Source organism: Dendrobium catenatum, unplaced genomic scaffold, assembly GCF_001605985.2.
Source record: "Dendrobium catenatum unplaced genomic scaffold, ASM160598v2 fragScaff_scaffold_1256, whole genome shotgun sequence".
Classification (NCBI taxonomy): Eukaryota; Viridiplantae; Streptophyta; class Magnoliopsida; order Asparagales; family Orchidaceae; genus Dendrobium; species Dendrobium catenatum.
Window position 1 is genome coordinate 622,555 of NW_021319718.1, and position 21,433 is coordinate 643,987.

The 21,433-nt window shown below is 34.2% G+C and overlaps 1 protein-coding gene across 1 annotated transcript; it reads right to left on the minus strand.

Annotated features, from left to right (window-relative positions):
• Positions 1 to 2,662: 2,662 nt before the first annotated feature.
• Positions 2,663 to 20,273, minus strand: LOC110104893 (ADP-ribosylation factor GTPase-activating protein AGD5; the record flags this gene model as incomplete). The annotated part of the gene is given in 10 exon segments (XM_020834175.1): positions 2,663 to 2,910; positions 3,867 to 3,922; positions 4,021 to 4,275; positions 4,449 to 4,675; positions 14,769 to 14,976; positions 17,106 to 17,316; positions 17,397 to 17,487; positions 17,592 to 17,646; positions 18,613 to 18,703; positions 20,215 to 20,273. Coding segments are annotated over 10 exon segments (1,350 nt in total), but the record flags the coding sequence as incomplete, so codon positions are not given.
• Between the last annotated feature and the right edge of the window lie 1,160 nt (positions 20,274 to 21,433).

Below are 21,433 nucleotides of genomic sequence, written 5' to 3' on the forward strand. Positions count from 1 at the left end.
TTTCATAGTGACATTTTAATTATTTTAGCCAACACTCCATCAAATGGCCTAAGTTGCTTCCCTTTAGAATGTAAATCTCTATAATGATCTCAAAATTAAGTGACATTGGGCTAATTTGATTGCCCTTAATGAAACACTCATTTTAATTATAAGCATGCGGGATTTAGAGATAGTTTAGTCACTCAAAAATTGTTATGAAATTTTAACACTCATTTACCTAATAAGTCGACACCCATCATCGACGTACTTCATTACCAATAATGTTAATGCATGTCATTGGCACCAAAATTGACACATACAATCATCAATAAGATCAATCAATATACACACTCAACACTAACGACTCCACATTCTGTCGCCAATTAGATCAATACATGTCATTAACAGTAACGATGATGCATGACATCAACGGGGTCGATGCAAGATTATCTTAGTTGACTTTGCCTCAAAAAATAATTCCTTCTCAAGTGGTGTCCCCAATTTAATCCAGAAGATAATTTACTGAATATCAAAATTATAATTAAAAATAATCATGAACAAATTCAAAATCAAAAAATAAAAAATACTAATTTTCTCTTAAAATTATCAAAAAAATTTATGGAGAACATATCCCATGAAATTTCAAAGACAAATCCTTAAACTATTTACCACTAATCCCAATCTGCTCCTAAAGAAGATCCTCCATTAGCAATGAACCCTTCACTATAAGGTTGACTGAAATGTGAGCCATATTTGATCCAAAGAAAATGTAACCAGCACTGCCATTAGAAAAATAAAAAGTTTTTTCTACATGTTTGAGAGCTTTTAGTATGTACGAACACCAGACGGGAGAACTGTCCCATTAAGCACTGGGTACCCAGCGGGTACCGAACTGGGTACCCAGCAACGGGGTGACATGACGCATTTTTATTAGTTTCCAGACGCCCTCCACACTCCGCACAGAATAATGAATCCATGTTTGAAGCTTTGCTCTTTGCATGGAGGCAATAAGTAATTACTACTCTTTGTATGGAGGCAATAAGGAATTAATGAGCTTGCACTAGTGCGATGCCCTCTGTCTCCTTAGTGGATCTTCACCTTACATAAGTTTTTGGAATAATAAAGGAAATCTCGAGAGAATATTTGATCTAGGAAGAATAAGTTGACTTAAGATGAAGGAATATTCTTTTCATAAATATTCATGAATTTTTACATTTAGATTTTCAACAGAAAGACTTTCCTCAAAATTAGAAGATGTATTTTCTTCTTGAGATTTGGAAGTAGATTGATGTGAATTAAATAAAAATTTAATCTAAGTTTTTTTCTAATCTTTCTTGAGCTTGCACTGTGCATTTATATTATTTGCATATGTGAAGCATTTTATATAAGCGTTTTTTTTTTTTTTTTATGTTTTTAAGGTTATATAAGAGTCTTTTATATGACTATCTATAAAGCTCATTTTGATCTATTGATTGAGAACTTTGACTATCAACCAAAATGTCTTAAGTCCGAGTCTTGTATATAGGGTTGCAAGCCCAAACGAGCCACTTATTGCTTGGTCCAATTAAAACTTGTTTGTGATCGTTTAATTTACTAAACAAATAAATTTGAACAATATTTTAAATATTTGATCCTTAAATGAACAAGCATGAACACTAATGTGTTCAGCTCATTTTTGTTCATGAACAACATCATTTAAATCTTGTGAACAAGCTTGACATTAAGCTTGATAAAAGCTCGATTGGTGTTCGAGTTCAATTTAGAACTCTTGAATAAGCTTTGATAAATATACATAATATAAATATGTTATATTTATGATAACATAATGATATAATTATTGTTAAATAATAAAATTTAAAATAATTAAATATTATAACATTTGCTAACTAAAAAAATTCGCTAAATAAGTTCATGAACATATTCGATGTAATTGTTTGTTATGACGCTCGATAAAGCTCATTTGTTAAGTTAATGAACATCTAGAAGTAGAGCTCTCATTTATAGCTCGTTAAGGCTTGTATATTTAAAGCTCGATAAGCACTAAATGAATCAAACATGAGCACTCATTAAATTAAATGAACTAGACATGAACACAAACCATAAAACTCAAATCAAATATGAACCAAACTTGAACAAGCTGATAATAAATGAACTCAAACATGAACACTCACATATCATGCTCAGCTCGGTTCGTTTGCAGCCCTACTTATATATGTGACGTGTATATGAGTTTGTCTTCAACGACCTAAATGTCTATAAAAAAAAAAAGATATTTCTATTCTTTATATACATATCCAATATTTATATTCTAAGAAAAAAAATCAAAATGATTTCTTGACTCTTTATGAAAGATTAATGATCCCCAACTATATTAAAAGATCGTTTTGATCCATCAACTCTTTAAAGAAGAATCAAAATAATCCCACCAGAAAACTATTTTGATTCTTTTTTAAGGACTTGATGGATCAAAATAATCTTTTAATATAATTGAGACTATTTTGATCCTCATAATAAGTGAAGGGACCATTCTGATCTTTTTTTTCCTTTATATTCTTGTGGACAGATTGGTTAGCTCTTTGTCTCATCAGTGAATTCATAGATTTCAAGAATATTATCATAAGCACAACATGGAGAAAAGCTAGCTAAATGCAAAATACTTCAAGAGAAATAATGAAAAAAAAAATGTTAGAAAAATAAAGCACATTTTATTAAATTTAAGGTGAATATACAAATGAAGAGAAATTATAATAAGTTGTTGATTCATTTACCTGTAACGAGAAGTATGAAAATGCTGATGCAGGAAAGAAGCACACAGAACAAAGTTATTTTTCTCATTAATGTTTTGAAAACATCCCTTCCGTTAGTGATGAAAAATCAAAGTCAGTTCCTCGTCGGCTGTTGGTGGTGGAATTGGCATCGGATGCTGAAGACCTGCAAGATATTTTTTATTGCTGTTTAGAAATAGAAAAACTACAAATACATAGAAAAAAAAAAGCCAAAGGTGAATCTTAAGAAAATTGGAAGTAATTATATATGCAAAGGGAATAGAAAAAAAAAACCAAAATCTTCTGGAGTAAAGGATAGTAAAAAGGTTAAAAAGAGACATGCAAGCTTCAATGATCACAAGAATGCAATGAAACAGAAGAAGATACTGGTTTAACCTAAATTTTGTATAATACTTTTCTCCGTTTATTTTCCTTATAATCACAAATGCCAATCTATATGATAGGAAATACTTAAGTTCGCAAGCAACCCTAATGGGGAATACTTGAGTTCGCAAGCAAACCTAACACTAATTTGTAAACAGCGAGAAAACGTCAAGATCTTCAATAAAACAATCCAAAAATAGTAGATTGTATTATAGGAATCAAATCAAAAGCAAGAACGAACAAAGATACAAGTGATCCTCAATTCGATAGGAGGATCGTTCTCTCCCAATCTCTAAATGATGAATCTAGAGACCAAAACCACAAAGAGAACTCCAAGAGAAAACAATAAACATGCATGCCGTAACCCTAGCCTCCCCTCTTCTTTAAATACATATCTTCCTAATAAAAAATCAATAAAAAGATTCATAAAATAAATCAATTCAAAATAGTTTCCCTATGTGTTTAGCCGCCCCCTTCCCTCTCTCTAATTACTGCCCTGGGGGGCACAGCTTGGGCAGCTATTTTAAGGACGCGGCTTAGCCCGCATCCTATAAATCTGAACCGGCCCAGGTGGGGCCGGTTTGGACGATTCCGGAAGAACCGTATCACTATAGCATCTAAACAACCATTTAGGTAAATTCTTGTATCATAATCTCAACTGAGGAAAAACAAAAAATCAAAATCAAGCTATGAAACCAATGGAGGATCATCTAATGCCAAAAAGTTTTAAGAGTTTACAGTGATGTAGAAGATCCATAGTTCCCAGATGATTGTACTGGCATAATGCTATCCAGCTGATGCACAACGAAAAAAACAATGTATCATTATTCAATCCTCATATATTAAAGATCAAAATATATATATCATTGAAACTTAATAAAGCATCCATCACCTGAGCAGATTTGTTAGTATCCTGTTGTCCATCTACAGGCGTCATTCTTGAAATTTGGGTACTTGGATTAAGCCAATTTGTTGCTGCGGAAGCAAAATTGGATGTGCCAGTAATAGCAACGCCTGGCTGCTGAGTCGAGACGGGACAGGTTGGAGGTGTGCCCTCAGAATTTGCAGCAGCCATGAGAAGAGCCTGCTGCTGAGAAAGATATACAAGCTGCTGCTGATGAATGGCAAATGGGGAAACCATCTTGGACTGCACCAAAACATCAGAATAATATTAGCGTGTAACGGTCCATAAATAGCAAACCTGCAAGTCATGTTTTTCAACTAAGGGCTGAGTATAAAATGATGAAAATGTTATCAATGAACTTATATGAAGTTCCGGGATACAAATAACCGCTTAACCAGAGGTTTGGATGGAATAACCTTATCAAAGAGGCTCATAATGTCATCCTTTAAATTTTCCTTGGGCTTCTGCTGGCCTGATATTTCAGCCACTGATGATGAATCCTTAAATAGGTTCTCGAGGTCCGATGCAGACTTAAGCTTAATCTCAAGAACTGCTTTGGTAGCATCTTCATTGACAGTAGCATTTGTTTCTTCAGCTACTTTCTTGATAGCATATTCATTTGCTTCAGCATTTGCTTCTACAGCTGCAATTATAGTTAGTCAGATGATAAGACAACGTTCTAAGGAGATGAAACAGAAATGTGCCAATTTTTATTCCAATGCCAAGTCAAAGATCTTAAATACGTCAAGCGATTTGAAAGAGAAGTGATCTACATTGATACCTAGTTATTTGCGATACACTTAAATACATAATTAGTAGGTAATAAGATAGAACAGTAGAAAGACATAATGGATAAAATAAGAAATACTGTCTTGAGTCATCTTGATTTAATTGTTGCCATAAATTGCTTACAATGCACAATTATCAGCAATTAATCCACATTGAAAGCTTTATAAATGAGGAAAAACGAAAATAAATTATTGGAAGACTCCATTACTTATAGGTGTTGGCAGTTTGAAAGGCCAGTTTAGCAACCTGTGGAAATACAAAAATGTAGCCAAATAACGTTGCAAGTTGACAATCCGTGAGCCCCTTTAAATGGCGAAAATTTCTCGTAGATTTACAAAAAATATATGCATGCTAGCTGTAGAATATCATTCTTAATTTAAATGTAATTACTAGTTTCCATATTCTGAAGTTACCAAGGGTAACCTAGAATCTTGTTGTATAAAATTAAGTGGCAAGCTGCCCAATGAAATACATACAAAATTCAAATCATTTCCTATCTCTTCGTGGTATCAGAACTCTAGGAGCAAACGAATCCTGGACATATTTTGGCAATTTTTTTTTTATCCCAGCATCCCCAAAAATTCCCCTCGCCCAACTTGTCTTCCGCCTCCCACCTCAACTACAAGCTACTGCTGCTCCAGCACCTCCACTTGCTCTCCACGATAAGCTAGTGTTGCTCCACCACAGGCAACCATCAACTTCCGAGAGAAAAAGTTCATTCTTTAATTTTAAAAGAAAATGTCATTCATGTCAAAAAAAATGTCAACCAATTAAATGATCATAATCTAAAATTAGTAGGAAAGTATCAATCAAGACCTTCAATTTTCGCTCAAATTGAACAAAAGAAATAGTCACAATTGAAAAGAAAATGTTATACCGGTTCAGCCAGTCCAGGAGGGACCGGTCCAACTAGTCCAGAAGGGACCAGCCAAAATTCTATATAGTCCACCCAGGGGAGTTCCACCCACCCTTGGGTTGGGGCCCATTGCTTAATGAAGAGAGAGGGGGGAGTTGTTTAGGAGATAAATTCAATTTGAGGGCTGTTTGGATATTTTTGTTTGTTTTGTTTGCTTTAAATATGATTGTTTACACTAGTGTTAGGGGTTATGTCATGTTAGTTTGTTCTAGATTGTGAGGGCTCTAGCCGGCAGCTAGAGATTTGGAAGAGACGGATCTTCTTTTCCAATTGAAGATCCATTGTACCCTATTGTTTTCCTTCATATTTCCTACCAAAAAAAAAAGATTCATGGTGTGTTGCTCTTCAATAGAGAAAAAGGATTCATGTAGCCGACCCCACGTAGTGGGATAAAGGCTTGATGTTGTTGTTGTTTGTTGTTGGTGTGTTGCTCTTCCCAATTTCTCTTGTAGTTCGTTGATTTGGTTGAAAGTTCTTTTACTTCCTATCAATTGGTATCAAAGCGCTTTTTTGGGATCTATGGTAGCGAAGGAGGCGTTGGAAGGTGAGATGGAAAATCTCAAGGCCGGAGTGGAGGAAAGATATTCCAACATTGGAAGGCGGGCTCTCATTCATAAAGGGCCACTTCATAAATATGAAAAATATGATGAAGAAGCTCATCGAAATGCAGCCAAAAGCCTCGCTAGCGGTTCCGATGGTTGTACCAAAGGGGAAGGAGATTCTGGAGGATGATGATAAAGTGGAGAGTGTTTTCCATCAGGGACAGCCACCGGGGGGGGGCTCTATTGGATGGCAGACCGGGGTATTCCAGAGGAAGTATAGCAAGGAGGGGGAGGCCGAACCCTTTGGTAGACTATCCGGGTATGGGGAGAGGTGGAATGGAGGAGGTCATGGTTGGGAGGAGCCCTGGGGTCCAAATCAATTGAGGAATGGAGAGATTCGTGCAATCATTACATAGGAAGAACTAATGGAGGGAGAAGCCATTGGGGTATAGATGTGAGATCAAGAAAGATGAAGATGCCAATGTTTGAAGGGGAAGATGCTCAGGGGGGCTTTGTTGGATGGCAGGCCGGGGTATTTCGAAGGAAGTATAGCAAGGAGGGGGAGACCGAACCCTTTGGGAGACTATCCGGGCATTAGGAGAGGTGGAATGGAGGACATTGTTGGGCCGGAGCCTTAGGATCCAAATCAATTAAGGGAGGAAGGGAGAGATTCACGCAATCATTACATAGGAGGAACTAATGGAGGGAGAAGCCATTGGGTTATAGATGTGAGATCAAGAAAGTTGAAGATGCTAGTGTTTGAAGGGAAGATGCTCAGGGTTGGGTGTATCGAGTGGAGCGTTATTTTGTGATCAATAGCCTGACGAGAGGTGAAAAGCTCATGACAGCAGGGTTGTGTTTGGAGGGAGAAGCCCTAGCTTGATTTCAGTGGAGGTGGCTCAATATCTAATCTATTCATGTGGGTGGTTGTTAAGGAGAGTAGGGGTGTCAAAATAGATTTTTGGGTCGGGTTTAGGTCTAACCCGAAAATGATCCTTCATTATCTAACCCAATCTGATTAAAAAAAATGGTTCACAGACGCAAACACAAACTAGACCCGATTCATTTCAGGGTCAACCCGACATGACCCATCAACCCGATTATTTTTTAAAATTTATTTTCTAATTCCATTTCGCCAAATCTAATAAATCTTCTCCTGGACCCTTTCGAGTGCTGACCCGGGCAAATCACATCATCTTTCTTCTATTCTGCACTTTTCTTTGGCCAAATCTTGTGAGCTCCGCCAGACTGCCGGCTCGTTTGCCAAATGAAATGAAAGTTACAATATTATGTTCGTCTTGCTTCCATTTCGGATTATGAAATCTCGCTCGTCTCACAGCTCTAGCTCCCATTCTGGATTTCACCCGTCCCCATCCCGCTCAACTGCTCCCATTTCGGATTACAAAATTACGACCATTCCACAATTCCTGCTCTAATTTCAAATTTCGCCAGTCGCATTCCCGCTTCTTCTAGAACATTTGGGAAGGAGACCCAAACCCAACTCTTTTAGCGGGTTAACCCAGACCCAACTCTTTTATTAAACGGGTTATATTTTTAGACCCAAACCTGACCCATTTGTTTAACGGCTCAACCCAAACCCAAAATTTCTAGGTCGGGTGTCAATTTTTTATACCCCTAATGGAGTGTTTGTTGGAACATTTCTAAAACATTTGGGAAGGAGACGACGACGAAAAATCTATGCCCTAACTCAAGAGGGGACAGACATGGAGTATCTAGAGAAGTTTGAAATGCTATCGGGAAGACTGAGAGAAATTTCTGAGGAAGGAAGAGGCTTGGGGAGAACATATGAGCAGAGCTCAGGATGCTGAGACCTGAAGGGCTGAGACAGACGATGGAGTTTGCTCAGAGGATGGAGGAAAATTTTGGGAGGAAGAAAGCCAGAAGGAGCAACATTATGGGAGGAGCAAAAGAACCGAAAATACTATGCTGCGAAAATACTATAAAAAAAATTGAAATTGAAACTAAAGCAGAAGCATAAACTGAAACCAAATAAGTCTCAGCCCAAATTTTTATATATGTTTATAGCTTCATTAACAAAATCCCACCTCGGTAGCCCACAGGCCCCGGCAAAATAAAATACCACCTCGGTCGCCCATTGGCACCGGCATAATAGAATCTCACCTCGGTCATCCACTAACGCCAGTATAATAGAATCCCACATCGATCGCCCGCTAGCGCCGGCATAACATAATCCCTCCTTGGTCGCCCATGATGTCGATAAAATATTACATCATGTCACATCACATTTATTTCATATTTTTTGATACATTTCATTAATTAAAGCATAATTAGATTAAATTCAGAAATCATTAAAATGCCTCAAATAACAAAAACATTATTGAACAAAAATTCACTATTTCAAAACATAACCAAATTACCATGAATTATGTAAAATATAATTCTGAAGTTTTAATTGAACTGAAACACTATTTAGAGGTTAAAAAAAAATTCGAGTAGATCAAAATAGTTGTTTTTTTCAAAATTACTGGGCGAAAAATTTTCAGAATACACTCAAAATATTCATAATATCAATCTCTATAGCATATGAAAAGTTACACGGTAAAAATTTTACCAAAATAAAGTTATTGATGTGAAACAATATGCGGTGAAACATGAATTGCACGTTAGAGATTAAAGAGAGTTTAACTTTGCAATGTTAACGATAAAATCTAGCTTACTCAAGTATGATTCAAGAAAATTCGTGATAGATTATGTTAACGGCAGTCATTACATTTAAGAATTACAAGAGTCTTGCAAAAGAAAACCCAAAATAAACTAGATAATGCAAATAGCTACTACTAAAGCCATACGTTTAAAATTTAGATCGTTCACCTTGAGATCTGTCACTCGTTTTGAAAGTGGTGGCTAGCGGAAGAGAATCGAAAGTAGACTTAGCGACGCCACTAATAGACAAGTGATCTTGAGAGGACTTGTCGCCGGGAAAGAAGCCGGATTTGGAGGAGCGGGTGGGCGGCCGTCAATGATCCACTCAGAGTCGGGATGTTGCTTGTCGATGACGATTATGAGAGTCGGTAGGATCAATAAAAAATATCAAATTATTGAAAACTGAAATAGATAAAACATAAACTATCTTGAGACAAACAAACTTTTCAACTGGATCGACGAACAAAAATGACTCTACAACCGCCAAACCCTCGCTTTTCTCCTTCCCTCTCTTTTCCTCTTAATTTCCCCTAATTTTTCTCTATTAAGTTGGATGGACAAAAAGGGAAATGGCTTAAAAAATATAAAATAAGTGCTGTTAGATTATTTTATAAAACAATAATATAATAATATTATTAGAATAAACTTTTAGTATAAAATTTATAAAAATTCTTTTAGGGATTCCAAAAATTATAGAAAAAATATTTATAAAATAACTTATTTTATTTAGAAAATTTTGAAGAAATCAATTTGTAAAACGACAGGTGATGGTCTCAAAAACCTCACTTGTACCGCCATGGGTCAATTTCTTAAGCAATTTCACCCGTACCCAAAAATTATAAAAAAAAATAGTGAAATTAAAACACAACAATATATATGTTATAACGAAAGTCGGTTTCTGATTTGGACTTATAATGACTCCTGAATAGATTCTTGACTATTATAGGCAAACATATCTTTTTAAAATTTTTGAGTAATAACAACAAGGCGGCTAATGTCTTATCAAGATGTGTGGGGAAGCTCCAAGAGTTATCCAATTCAATACCCCTGATGTTAGATTGGGGGATATTAAGGAGGAGAGTATGCAGGACGAGGAGCTGAGGATGATCAGGGCAAATTTACTAAGGTATAGGAGTAGCCACCCTGGCTATTCCTTAGAGGGGGAGAGACTGTTGTACCAGGGAATGATTGTAGTGTCACGGACCTCAATCCACATTTCACACCTGCTATAAGAGTTCCATGGGAGCACTGTGAGGGGGTCATTCTAGGGTACATAAGACATATAGGATATTGGCAGTTGAGTTGTATTGGAAGGAAATGCACAAGAATGTGAAGGAAATGGTAGTTAGATGTGAGGTATGTCAGACGGACGTTGTTCAAGCTTCAGGGGACAATGCTGAAGAGGAGCACGACTTACCACCCCCAGACGGATGGGAAAACGAAGGTGGTAAGCAGGAGCCTAGAGACATACTTGAGATGTTTTGTTTCAAAGACACCTCGACTATGGGCCAAGTGACTAGTGTGGGCAGAATACCGGTACAACTCTTTGTATCATTTGGCTTACCAGAAGACTCATTTTAAAGTATTATATGGAAGGGACCCACCTCACTTGGTGCACAATGGACAGAGTAACACACCTGTCTCTTCAATAGAGCGGTATTTGGATGAGAGTGTTAGGGTGTTGGACGAATTGAAAAGGCACTTGTTGAGTGCTCAGCAGATCATAAAGAAGCAGACAAATGAAGAACATCTGGATCGAGATAGGGGATAAGATATACTTGAAGCTTCGTCCCTACAGACAAAGGATGGTAGCTAACATGAGGAATGAAAAGTTGGCCCTGAGATATTTTGGCCCATATGAGATATTGGAGAAGATTGAAGCAGTGTCTTATCGATTAAGGTTACTACCGACCGCTACCATACACCTAATATTCCATGTATCATAGCTAAGGAAAGCTATTGGGGATCATGCATCAAGTTCAGATTTACCTGTGACACTTATAGAGGATTTAGAAGTAGTACTAGACACACTGGAGCTTAAAGGGTATGACAGGAAGGAGGGATCAAGGAAGTGCTAATAGAATGGAAGGATCTACCCAAGTATGATGCCACATGGAAGCCATACGAGAGGATAAAGCATTATGTTTTCCACCATGAGGACAAGATGGGTCTTTGGGAGGGGGTATTGTTAGACCGGTCCAGGAGGGACAGGCCAAATTATATACCAGGCATAAGCCTGGTCCACTCAGGGGAGTTCCACCCACCCTTGGGGCGGGGCCCATTGCTTGATGAAGAGACATGACTATAATATGACATGAACACCAAGAAATAAGAAATGTGAAAAAAAAAAAAAAAACAACAACAACAACAACTATCAAAAGAATTTAAGTAAAAAGATTTGAGAAAAACTCAAATATTTCCTTTGGATTGAAGTGTCCCACTCAAAAATTAGGATATTCATCCCTTAATAAAAATACATCCTAGATCTACTAAATGAAATAGGTATGATATAATGGAAGCCCTCAAAAGTTTTCACCGACTACTAGCACAAACTTAAGGAAATAACAATAGCCTAAAAGTTGATAAAAAGAGAGATCGAAGATTGATCTAGAAGCTTACCTTGCCCACACAAAATCAGACATAGCATGTATCATAGTGTTCTAAGTCAATTTATGCACAATGTTAAGGAAAAACAACAAGAGGCATAAAAAATGCTGCAATGTCTCAAAGACGCATCAAGAAAAGGAATCTTATTCAAAAGAAATAGAAGACTCAACTTAAAAGCATACATGAATATTGATTAAATGAGCGAGATTATTCACAAATAGGTCTACCAGTTTTTTTATTATTATTTAATGGTCTACTACTAAATATGACACAATGGAGAAAAAATGATTCATATAGCTGACCCACGTAGTGGGATAAAGGCTTGATGTACCGTTATTGTTGTTGTGGTCAACTACTAGTTAATAAGGGTTTATTTGAGACAGCTTACTAATTGTTTTGCATTTCAAACCACAAACAAAGTTCCATTTAGCTATTGCATTCTTCCAGCTTTTATTGCTTCTAAAAATTTTTGTGGTGGAAAACTGTTTTTTACAACCACAGTTGTTACTATGTGGTAGAATTTAAGAAAGCAACTCTTCAATTTCTTAAAAAAACATATTTATAACAATCACGACTATTTAAGTTGGTCTCTAACAACAACTTTACAACCACCTTTATAAAATGTTGCAACTATCTCAAATAGACCCTAAATCTAATACTTGAAGAAGCAAAAAGCAATTAGGATTAAAAAGATCTAGCGTTGTAACTAAATTTTAGGCAATAACCCAAAGAATCTATCAAACATTATGGATCAAAATTATCTTAGATGACTCATAAATAAAACAATAAGATACTTTAAAATTATATTGTGGCAACAAATCAGCTATTAAAAAAAGAGGACACATATGTATCCTATATGTCCAAACACAAGCAATTCAATGACATATTAAACACATGGCTATTGAGCTCTACGTTTTAAAATATCACATCAAAGTTTCAAGCTTGAGAAGTGCTGGTAGTTTTAGAGGCAGCTTACAGTCTTCGGGATTGCAAATCTGATGGTCCATCATTGCTGATAGTTGACAATCTATGACCTTTTCAAGTGGCAAGAAACTCTTTTAGATTTTCAAGAAAATAAATATATGTAAGCTATATAATCCATTGTTTTAAAAATCGGATCGAACCGGCCGATTCGACCGGCTCAACTATGAACCGGTTGGCTAGCCTGTCCGGATATTTTTTAAAACCGGCATTGCAATGAACCGGATAAAACCAGTTCGAACCGGCGGTTCAATTGCCAAACCAGCAAACCGATCTGGGTTTTTAAGACCGGCCGGTTCAATTATTATCTAGTTTATATAATTAAATTAATTCAATAAATATAAATTTACAATGACTTATAAATTTGTTATAATAATTAATTTTTAAAAAAACTCCAACTAAGCTTACTCACATGGCATTACCATCCATGTGACTTCTCTACTTAATCAATTTAAAAAAACTATATAAACAAAAAATTATAGAATATATTATTTATGTATGAATTTTATTTATTTGTCCTAAAATTATATTATTTCATAATTATTACATCATTATCTTATCATTTTGATATCATTTAAATATTTTTAATATTTATTACGTCATCCGGTTCAACCATTGTTCAACCCAGTCGTACCATTGAACTTTGAACCTCTCTTTTCAGGTTCTATCTTCAGTCTAATTTTTACAATCTTGATAGAATCTAAATTAATTCTAATGTAATTAATAATTTTCATATGTAGATGTTACCAAGAATAACCAAGAATGCTATTGTTTAAATGCAAAGGCATAACCCTGATAATATATATATGAAATTCAAAATTTATCCTCTTTTCAATAGCATATATAATATACATATGAAACATAAATATAAATATCGGACAAATTCATGTAGGACAATTCATAGTTAGTATTTTCTAATCATCTAATGCAACTATAAAGAAGTCATATATGTAAATTATGTAAGAAACTTAAGGATTCACAAATCATTGAATAATTCAACAACTTGCTTTGTTTAACAGTAAATAATAAATACAGGAATTAAAACCAACATGACAATGTAATGATTAAATAAATCCAAATAAATCAACGAAAAAATTTGAACCATATAAAACCAACGCGCACTTGTAATTCACTCACTACAAATAAATTCTCAACTGGGTTAAATTTAAACAAAATAAAGAGCACTAATAAGTAATAACCAGAAAATGTAGAAGAAATTAGTTCAAGAAATTAATTCACCAAAGTAAGAAAATCCAAGCTATTGTCGGTACAAGGACATGAATTTACTCGGAATAAGGTAATCATATTTATACCAGACTAGAAGAAATCAAACATCCAACTTGTACACATAATTTCGAAAAATAGAACAATAATCAATACGATCAAAACTATGAAATTTCTTTTTCAATTCATCTATTTATAAACTGCTCATCTCCTAAATTAGTGGATACATATTGGCACAAAACCAACCCAATAAAAGTTCAAGTTCGACCCAAAAAGATAAGCTTCAACATCAATCAAAACTAAAAATCACATCACCTTTTATCTGAAACATCATATAGCAAGCTAACATACAAATCCTGATAAGCCTCATAAAAACCATCAAAGAGCAAGCTAGAGTCCAAATCCTATAATCCCTAACTGGATTCCATGAATGTTCGCTACAGGATCGGCAAACTAGCATTGGCGTGACAATACCAACAAGAAAGACACCAGCCCGTAGAAGCAGCAAAACCTACAGCTCCGATCATCAATTCCCTTTATTAATACTAGGAGATTATGAATTTGAATTAAAAACATACACTATAATATTAAATTAAGCTTGCATACACTAATCCTTCCCAATACAATGTTGTGAAGAGCCTCGGGCACAAGGCACATCCTTTTAGACATAAATATAAAAGAGCTGCAGGTACTTATAATTAACCACACACTTCAGTTACACACCAATACACAACATCAACAGATCATCTGCCATGTTCATTGTGAAAATATTCAAAGCTATATACATGCAGCAACTTATAATGTGATCTATAAGGTGTCACGTCTAAAGAATTTCAACTTATATGGGAAAGCATATAGAATCATGCAGAGCAGTTTGGGGATGACACATGCCCGATAGGGACAATAAAATTTTGTAGAACTTAACCAATTTAGAAAGCTACAACTTTGAAAGAAAATCACATCATGGAGAGCGAGAATGAGGTATAACTCACACTGGAAATCTGCCCATCCATCGTCTTCAACAGCGGATGATTTATATCCGTTATCACTTCTTCGTTTCTCCACAGAAAGCAAGTCAAAATAATCAGTAGCAAGTTCAAGTTTTGAAGGTGGAGAGGCAGAGGCAATAATTGTTGTTGCAGAATTTTGGGTCTCATCCAAGTCTATAATTGGCTTTGCTTTCACTTTTGTTTCGGGAACCTGTTTTTGACATGCGTTGTCAAATTATAACTATGCCGATGACATGCACTTCTTTTCCAATTAGAACTTGAAAATTGAGAAAAAAGAGCTTGGAATTGGCTCAATTAAAGTTTTTATTCGTCGAAATTATGAAAATTGAACAGGATAACTACTTAAGATTATCTGTGATTTTTCATTATACAACCAGGGGAAACTTTTGCCACTCCAAATCATTAGTTAACCATACGATTCAAAGAATATTTCACCTTCTTGGTTTCAAAATAACCTCATAAACTAATAAGAAGGCTTTTAAGGAGAGCAATTTAAAATGTCAATTATACTATTTTCTACCATTCCTCAACTGAAGAAAACCCTTTCAAAATAGAGAAATGGATCTTACTAGTGGATTGTGTTGAAATATCACATAAAAAGATTGAGAAAATACCTTTAAATTTTAAAAGTTTTGAAAGGTAAACGAAGCATAAATCAGTTTATGTAGACAGGCTAGTTTAAAATATAGTTTCATTCAAATGAATAATCAAACAGTATTCAAGTGCATTTAAGATTTCAGTAATTAAAACCCCCATGTTCTAGAGAACTCCTACCAGTCCGCCATTTTTTTTTTTTTTAAACAACTTAATTGTGAAAGTAACTAACATTGATAGGGAGATAGTTTTTTTTCTTTAACATTAAGCTCAGTAGCAAATAGGAACTTAGAAGATGGATAATGATGAAACACGAACAGAAAAATGGTGATTCATTGGGGAATAAATAGAGAAACATGAATGGGGAGGGGGTTTAGACTATATATATGTTTTGATCCCTCAAAGCATGATTTGTTGAATTATCAAGGAAACAGGCCAAATCCTTGAAGCATGGAGAAGCAGATGTGAATCCTCAAGAATCTATAACGGTTTAAAATTTCCTAGAGCTCCAATACAAATATTTCATTTATTACCATAGGAGTTGCATGAACCAGACATTATTTATAATGATAGGCTTTAATTTCAAATGATAAAACTAACCTAATCAACTGAGTACCAAAGCACTTTTTAATGGCAAGTAAGGACAAGCTAACATGAAACATGATGCATAAAATATATAAACAGTCAATAACACTATGTTTGACAACCAAGCATAAGCACCTATTAGCCATCAATTGCCCCTCATTGCAAAGAACTTTACTCCGAAGAGTTGAAGTGACCATGACGGAAGAACTAGATATTTGTCGTTTGAGCTAGTGCGATCCAATGCATCAGAAATCCATTGCGAACAAAAAGAGATGGAAAATCCATCCAATAAGGAGTCCATCTCAAGGAAGAGAAATAAAAATAAAATCATGAAAAACAACAAACAATAATTACTTTATTTGCAGTATTACTGAAAGAAGGCTCATTTAAAACATATTTTTGGAATATAGCTATTAGCTCTGGAGCAAAATATCTTCAATCTTGGAGGACTTCATGTACAATGATAGATTTATTTGAATTGGTCCTCTTATTTTGCACTACTTACTGAAAGAAAGTGAACTTTTTTTCTTATTATATTGGAAACGGTTAGATTGGGTCAAGTTTATTTGATTGAATCAAGTTAAGTTTTGTTCAAAACAAAAATAAATTATTTTATATGCGATGAGCATAGTGAATTATTGGTTTTGAATTTGAATAAAGTTAACTTTATGGAGACTAGGTAGGGTTTAGTCAGAGGTTGTTGCGGAATATAAGCTTGGTTAGAACAGAAATATGAAAGGTTTAAATTTGAACGATTGATGCTAGTTGGTCCAAAGTAATCAAAAAGGTTTAAAATAATTAAATAATTAAAACATTTTTGGAAACTACATGCCTACAATACTGCATCCTATAAAATATTTATGTGATGATTTCTAACTTGAATCATTATCACTAGAAAATAAGGAACATGATTTCATCCCTATCAGCTAAAGCATTTGCTGATCAAAATGATATATCAGCAACTTATAGTATTAAACCTGGATACTATCAGCTAAAGCATTTAAGCTGGTTTAGTACAATTAATGAAGAGAATGCAATCAGCATTTCATGTCAAGTCAATCACTTGAGAGAAATGTGATCAATCTAATGAGCTCAAAACTAAAGAAACTTGCTGAAGAGAAGGAGATGAAATTAAATTACCAGGCCTGGTAACTTGGGAATCGCAATTATAACTGGCTTTGAATGCTCTGGCTGCAGGCTCTTCAAGTTGTTGGGAGATTCTGCATTATTAGTGATTTCTTGCCCACCTGTCTCAGTTGAATTCAGCTGAGAGCTCCTCGTCCTTAGTTCTACTTCCCTTGGAGGTGCTTTTGACTTTTCATTTTTTGGCACCCATCTCCTCTCTTCATATCTAGCAATGTTTAACAAATAAAAATCTTGCTATAAATCTGAAGTTGAATAAATTTCAAGAAAATGTAAACAATTTAATACTTTGCACGGATAAAGTTTTCAATTCCAACTCTGTCATAGTTTGGAGGCAGCTCAGCTTCCCAATAACCATTTGCCCTTTGGTTTCCCATTGCTGTTCAATTCAACAAGGTAAAGTGTCAATGCAAAAACAAACTGAACAAAATAACAAAGCCGTAATCTATGAAAAAAAAAAATAAACTGGCAGTAATCGCATACATTGGATAAAAGCAACCTGCTCCGGAAGCCATGTGTCTAAAGTAGCTGATCTTACCTAAAGCAAAACCGGAATCCCATGTCAGATTTATACGCACAAAAAAAAACTCTTAGAAATCCTAACCCAACATAAACTTAATTAAAATATGCGAACAACGTAAAGCTGTAGATTAATGTCCTGAATCATCAAACACTTGAATTAAATTAAGAATATGATTATCTAAAAATGTAGATAAATAGATAATTATATGATGAGATCTTTACCTTTGAGTCTTGAAGTTATGAAAAATGCATAAATATTAATTCCAAAGGTTTTATTACACGAAATGTTATTATTTTAATAGAACATTAAAAGATTAATATTTCATTAAGGATTTTAACATCCAAATTATGATTTAATTTTTGTTGTAATGTTAAATATTCAAAATTCTATATCAAGTTATTTTTTGTAATTGAAATCGAAGTTATAATTCTTTAAAGGATGAAATTTGAATTAAATTAATTACATGTTATATATATAATGAAACTGAATAGCTTAGTTTTAGGGTTTTATGCTAAGATTTACAAATTTTCACTGCAAGAAAATAGCAGTTTTCCTGAAAAAATGTGCTTGTGGCCGGATTTTCCAACAGATTTCAGTCCACCAGTAAAACTCTCACCGGAAATATGCTCCAACACACCGGAAATATGCTCCGACTCACCAGAAAACAGCTGACAAAATCTTTTGGTTGAGGTTCCAGTGAAATAGCTGCCAAAAACCCTCAACCAGACATCATCGAAATCTAATTGGCCACTCTTTGGTGGTTATCTTAGTGTAGTAATTCAATCTTCTGTTACAGCTGGGGTTTCTACTACACTAACCCCTACTCTTATAGTCACCCACCTAGCCACCATCCTAAAATAACACCAAAACCAATCCCCATCCCAAAATTACCCTTTTAGTTCAAATCAGCCTAAGAAATACTTACGTTCTAACTGTACAAAGAAAATTGACAGAAAAAAGAAAAAGCACATCCTGTATGACCTTTGATATGTGTACCCCCAAACTTCTGTGAACTCCAGAGCACTGCATGCAAACGAATATTCCAAGATTCACACTTGCCCATCGTGGCCCTCTGCAAGAAAATAATTCATCGAGAAGATGGAGCAATAGAAAAAAGATGTCAAATAAGAGAAAACTATGTAATACTAAAAGTCAAATTAAGGATTTCTTCAATCATCTTAAAGAGACCATAGATGAAGGAATTTATTTAAAAAACAAGCACAACATTTATAAAAAAATAATAATCACTTCCATAACTCTTAAGTCACTTATTCAAGGACTTGAATCCTAAAAAGAAAATAAAACTCATCCAACAAATAATTTTATTCAAATATTAACTATTTTTATACGCCATAAACCCCTATTTATAATCATAAAACAATGAAAACGTTTCTCTTAATATGTATTAAAGCTGAAATACTCGATCAGAAAGAACCACAAAAAATAGAATCCAAAAGACAATCAAAACTACGGAACGAAGGGATCTCATAGAAGATTGGAGGCGACCACCGAACAAAAACGGCAAATCATAAGCCTGATGAGGTAAGCAAAAAGACCTAAGCTACAAGAAGAAGTTAACAAAAAGGCATATGAGGAGGTCACTAAATAGACAAGAACAGAGTTGATCACATAAAGCCATCAAATATGATAATCCAACGGCAAAAAAGGCAGCAAGAAGACTCAATCAACAAAGAGCTATTTGAAAAGTAAACAAAGGAATCCACTAGAGGAGAATTCATATAAAAAATGCCTAAGGATGTATGCTAATCTTCCAAGAAATCTTGGGTTACCTTATAACGTGCTTAAAGCCCAAGAGCCTACTTTTGGATTCTTCTTCTCCTTCCAACAAAAATATGCTTGGATCAACCAATAGTATAGAAAAGACTTAAAGTAATTCTATAAAGATTTTTTTTTTTTTTACCCTTCTTTACCACAAATCTATAGATCTGACCTATGATGTTTGCCCTTCAACATGCAGATCTTCTCCCTGTCTAATCATTCACTGTCTACGGATTGCTCAAATTATTTCAGGAAGACTTAGCATTTAATATCCATAATTCACAACATTTCAAGAGCATACTCAGAAGCCTCTTTCAAGTTTCTTCGGACTAACATAAACTAGCTCTAACCCTAATGGTTGCTTCTAATTGTAATCAAATTAATTTTCTGCTAAACAAAATACATTAGTGAATTGCATTTAAATTGATAGAATTACATCAAGCCCCTTTAGATCAATAGATTCCATAATCACAACTCGGAGATAGAAATTAGCACAGACATGCTACTCGCCTGTATATATATGGTTGTACGTTTCCTAAAAAGTAAACTAATATTCCAAGTTGAAGGACGTTGAAACAAGGGTGACTTTCATGTTCCGTTTCATCGCATGTATAGTGTAGGAGATCTTTTTGAAAAGACAGACATGATGGCTATAAGCAGCAACAACAATCGATGATTATTTACAAATAGGATTGCCATAGCATCTTTTTTCATCTTCTTAGTAGAATAATGTAGTACAAAACTAAATACAGCTTCCAAAGTTTGAAAAGACAACAAAAAACGAACAGTAGCAAATATACTTACTTAGATTTACAGTCAGCACATTCTTTGTTCTCTGGCAATCTAAGAAGGCCCTCTAGAATCTGAAAATTGATAATTCAAAAGAATCTATCACTATAAGTATGATGAGTACTCCACTTTAAAATAGTCACACACACAAGAACTAAAAAAAAACTGTGATGCGGGAGATAATAAGATATATATTTGAGCACAATATGAAATATATTCAAGCGCTTTATCATTGATGGTATATATCTCATTCATAAAAATATTATGTATCATTTTTTTGAATTTATTTTCCATCTTAACAGATTCTGAAATATTTTTTTTTAATTAAATATAAAATAGTATAAATCTATATGAAGTATTACAACCTATATATATTCTTGAAAGCAAATATCAGAAATTTATGGCAAATTCTTAATATCAAAGGTCAAATAAGACTGGTAGAAAAATTAGAATTTAAAAGACAGTATTGATCTATTTAAATACAATCCATTCTGTTCAAAATAATTTGAAAAAATAAAGCATTATTAGTTTCATTACACCCTGAGTTGCCATTATACTTTTTCTCTATTTAAAAATAATATTCTTTCCTATTTTTAAGATTTAACAATTTTTTAAATTTTTGGATGAGATTTTTTCTCCTTCTTCTAAATCTTTAAATCTTAACATAAGGTAGAATACTACTTCTAAAATAAACCTTCTCATGGCCATCCATTTTTTCATTTGCACTCTCCTCCAATATATATATATATATATATTTGCTTATTTTTGCCCATAGGAGAGATTGGATAAGAAAATTAAAACCCAGGATCATGGCAACAACTTACAAAGGTCTTTACCTACACGCACAATTTCTATGTATATACCACCCTTCAATGTGGCAAAAAGTTTATTCTCAAGACAATTAAATTTTTATGTTAACACCTTCAACTGTAAGACAAAGGTTATTTATATTGATATTGATCTACAACCTAAAAATAATTTGGTGATCTAATTTGATCACCTTTTATGAAGATTTGATCATTAATCAAATTAGAAATATATGGCTTTTAATAGCCCAAACTAAAATACTACTCTTTTTGGATGAAATCCAATAAATTTATTCTAAATGTACTTTTATAAATTCGTACAAAATTTTATTTGATTTGAGTACTGCTACACTATGAAATAATGAATTATTTATCTCACTATCTAGACATCCATTAGGGTGTTATTTTTCCAAGCTAGATGCATAATA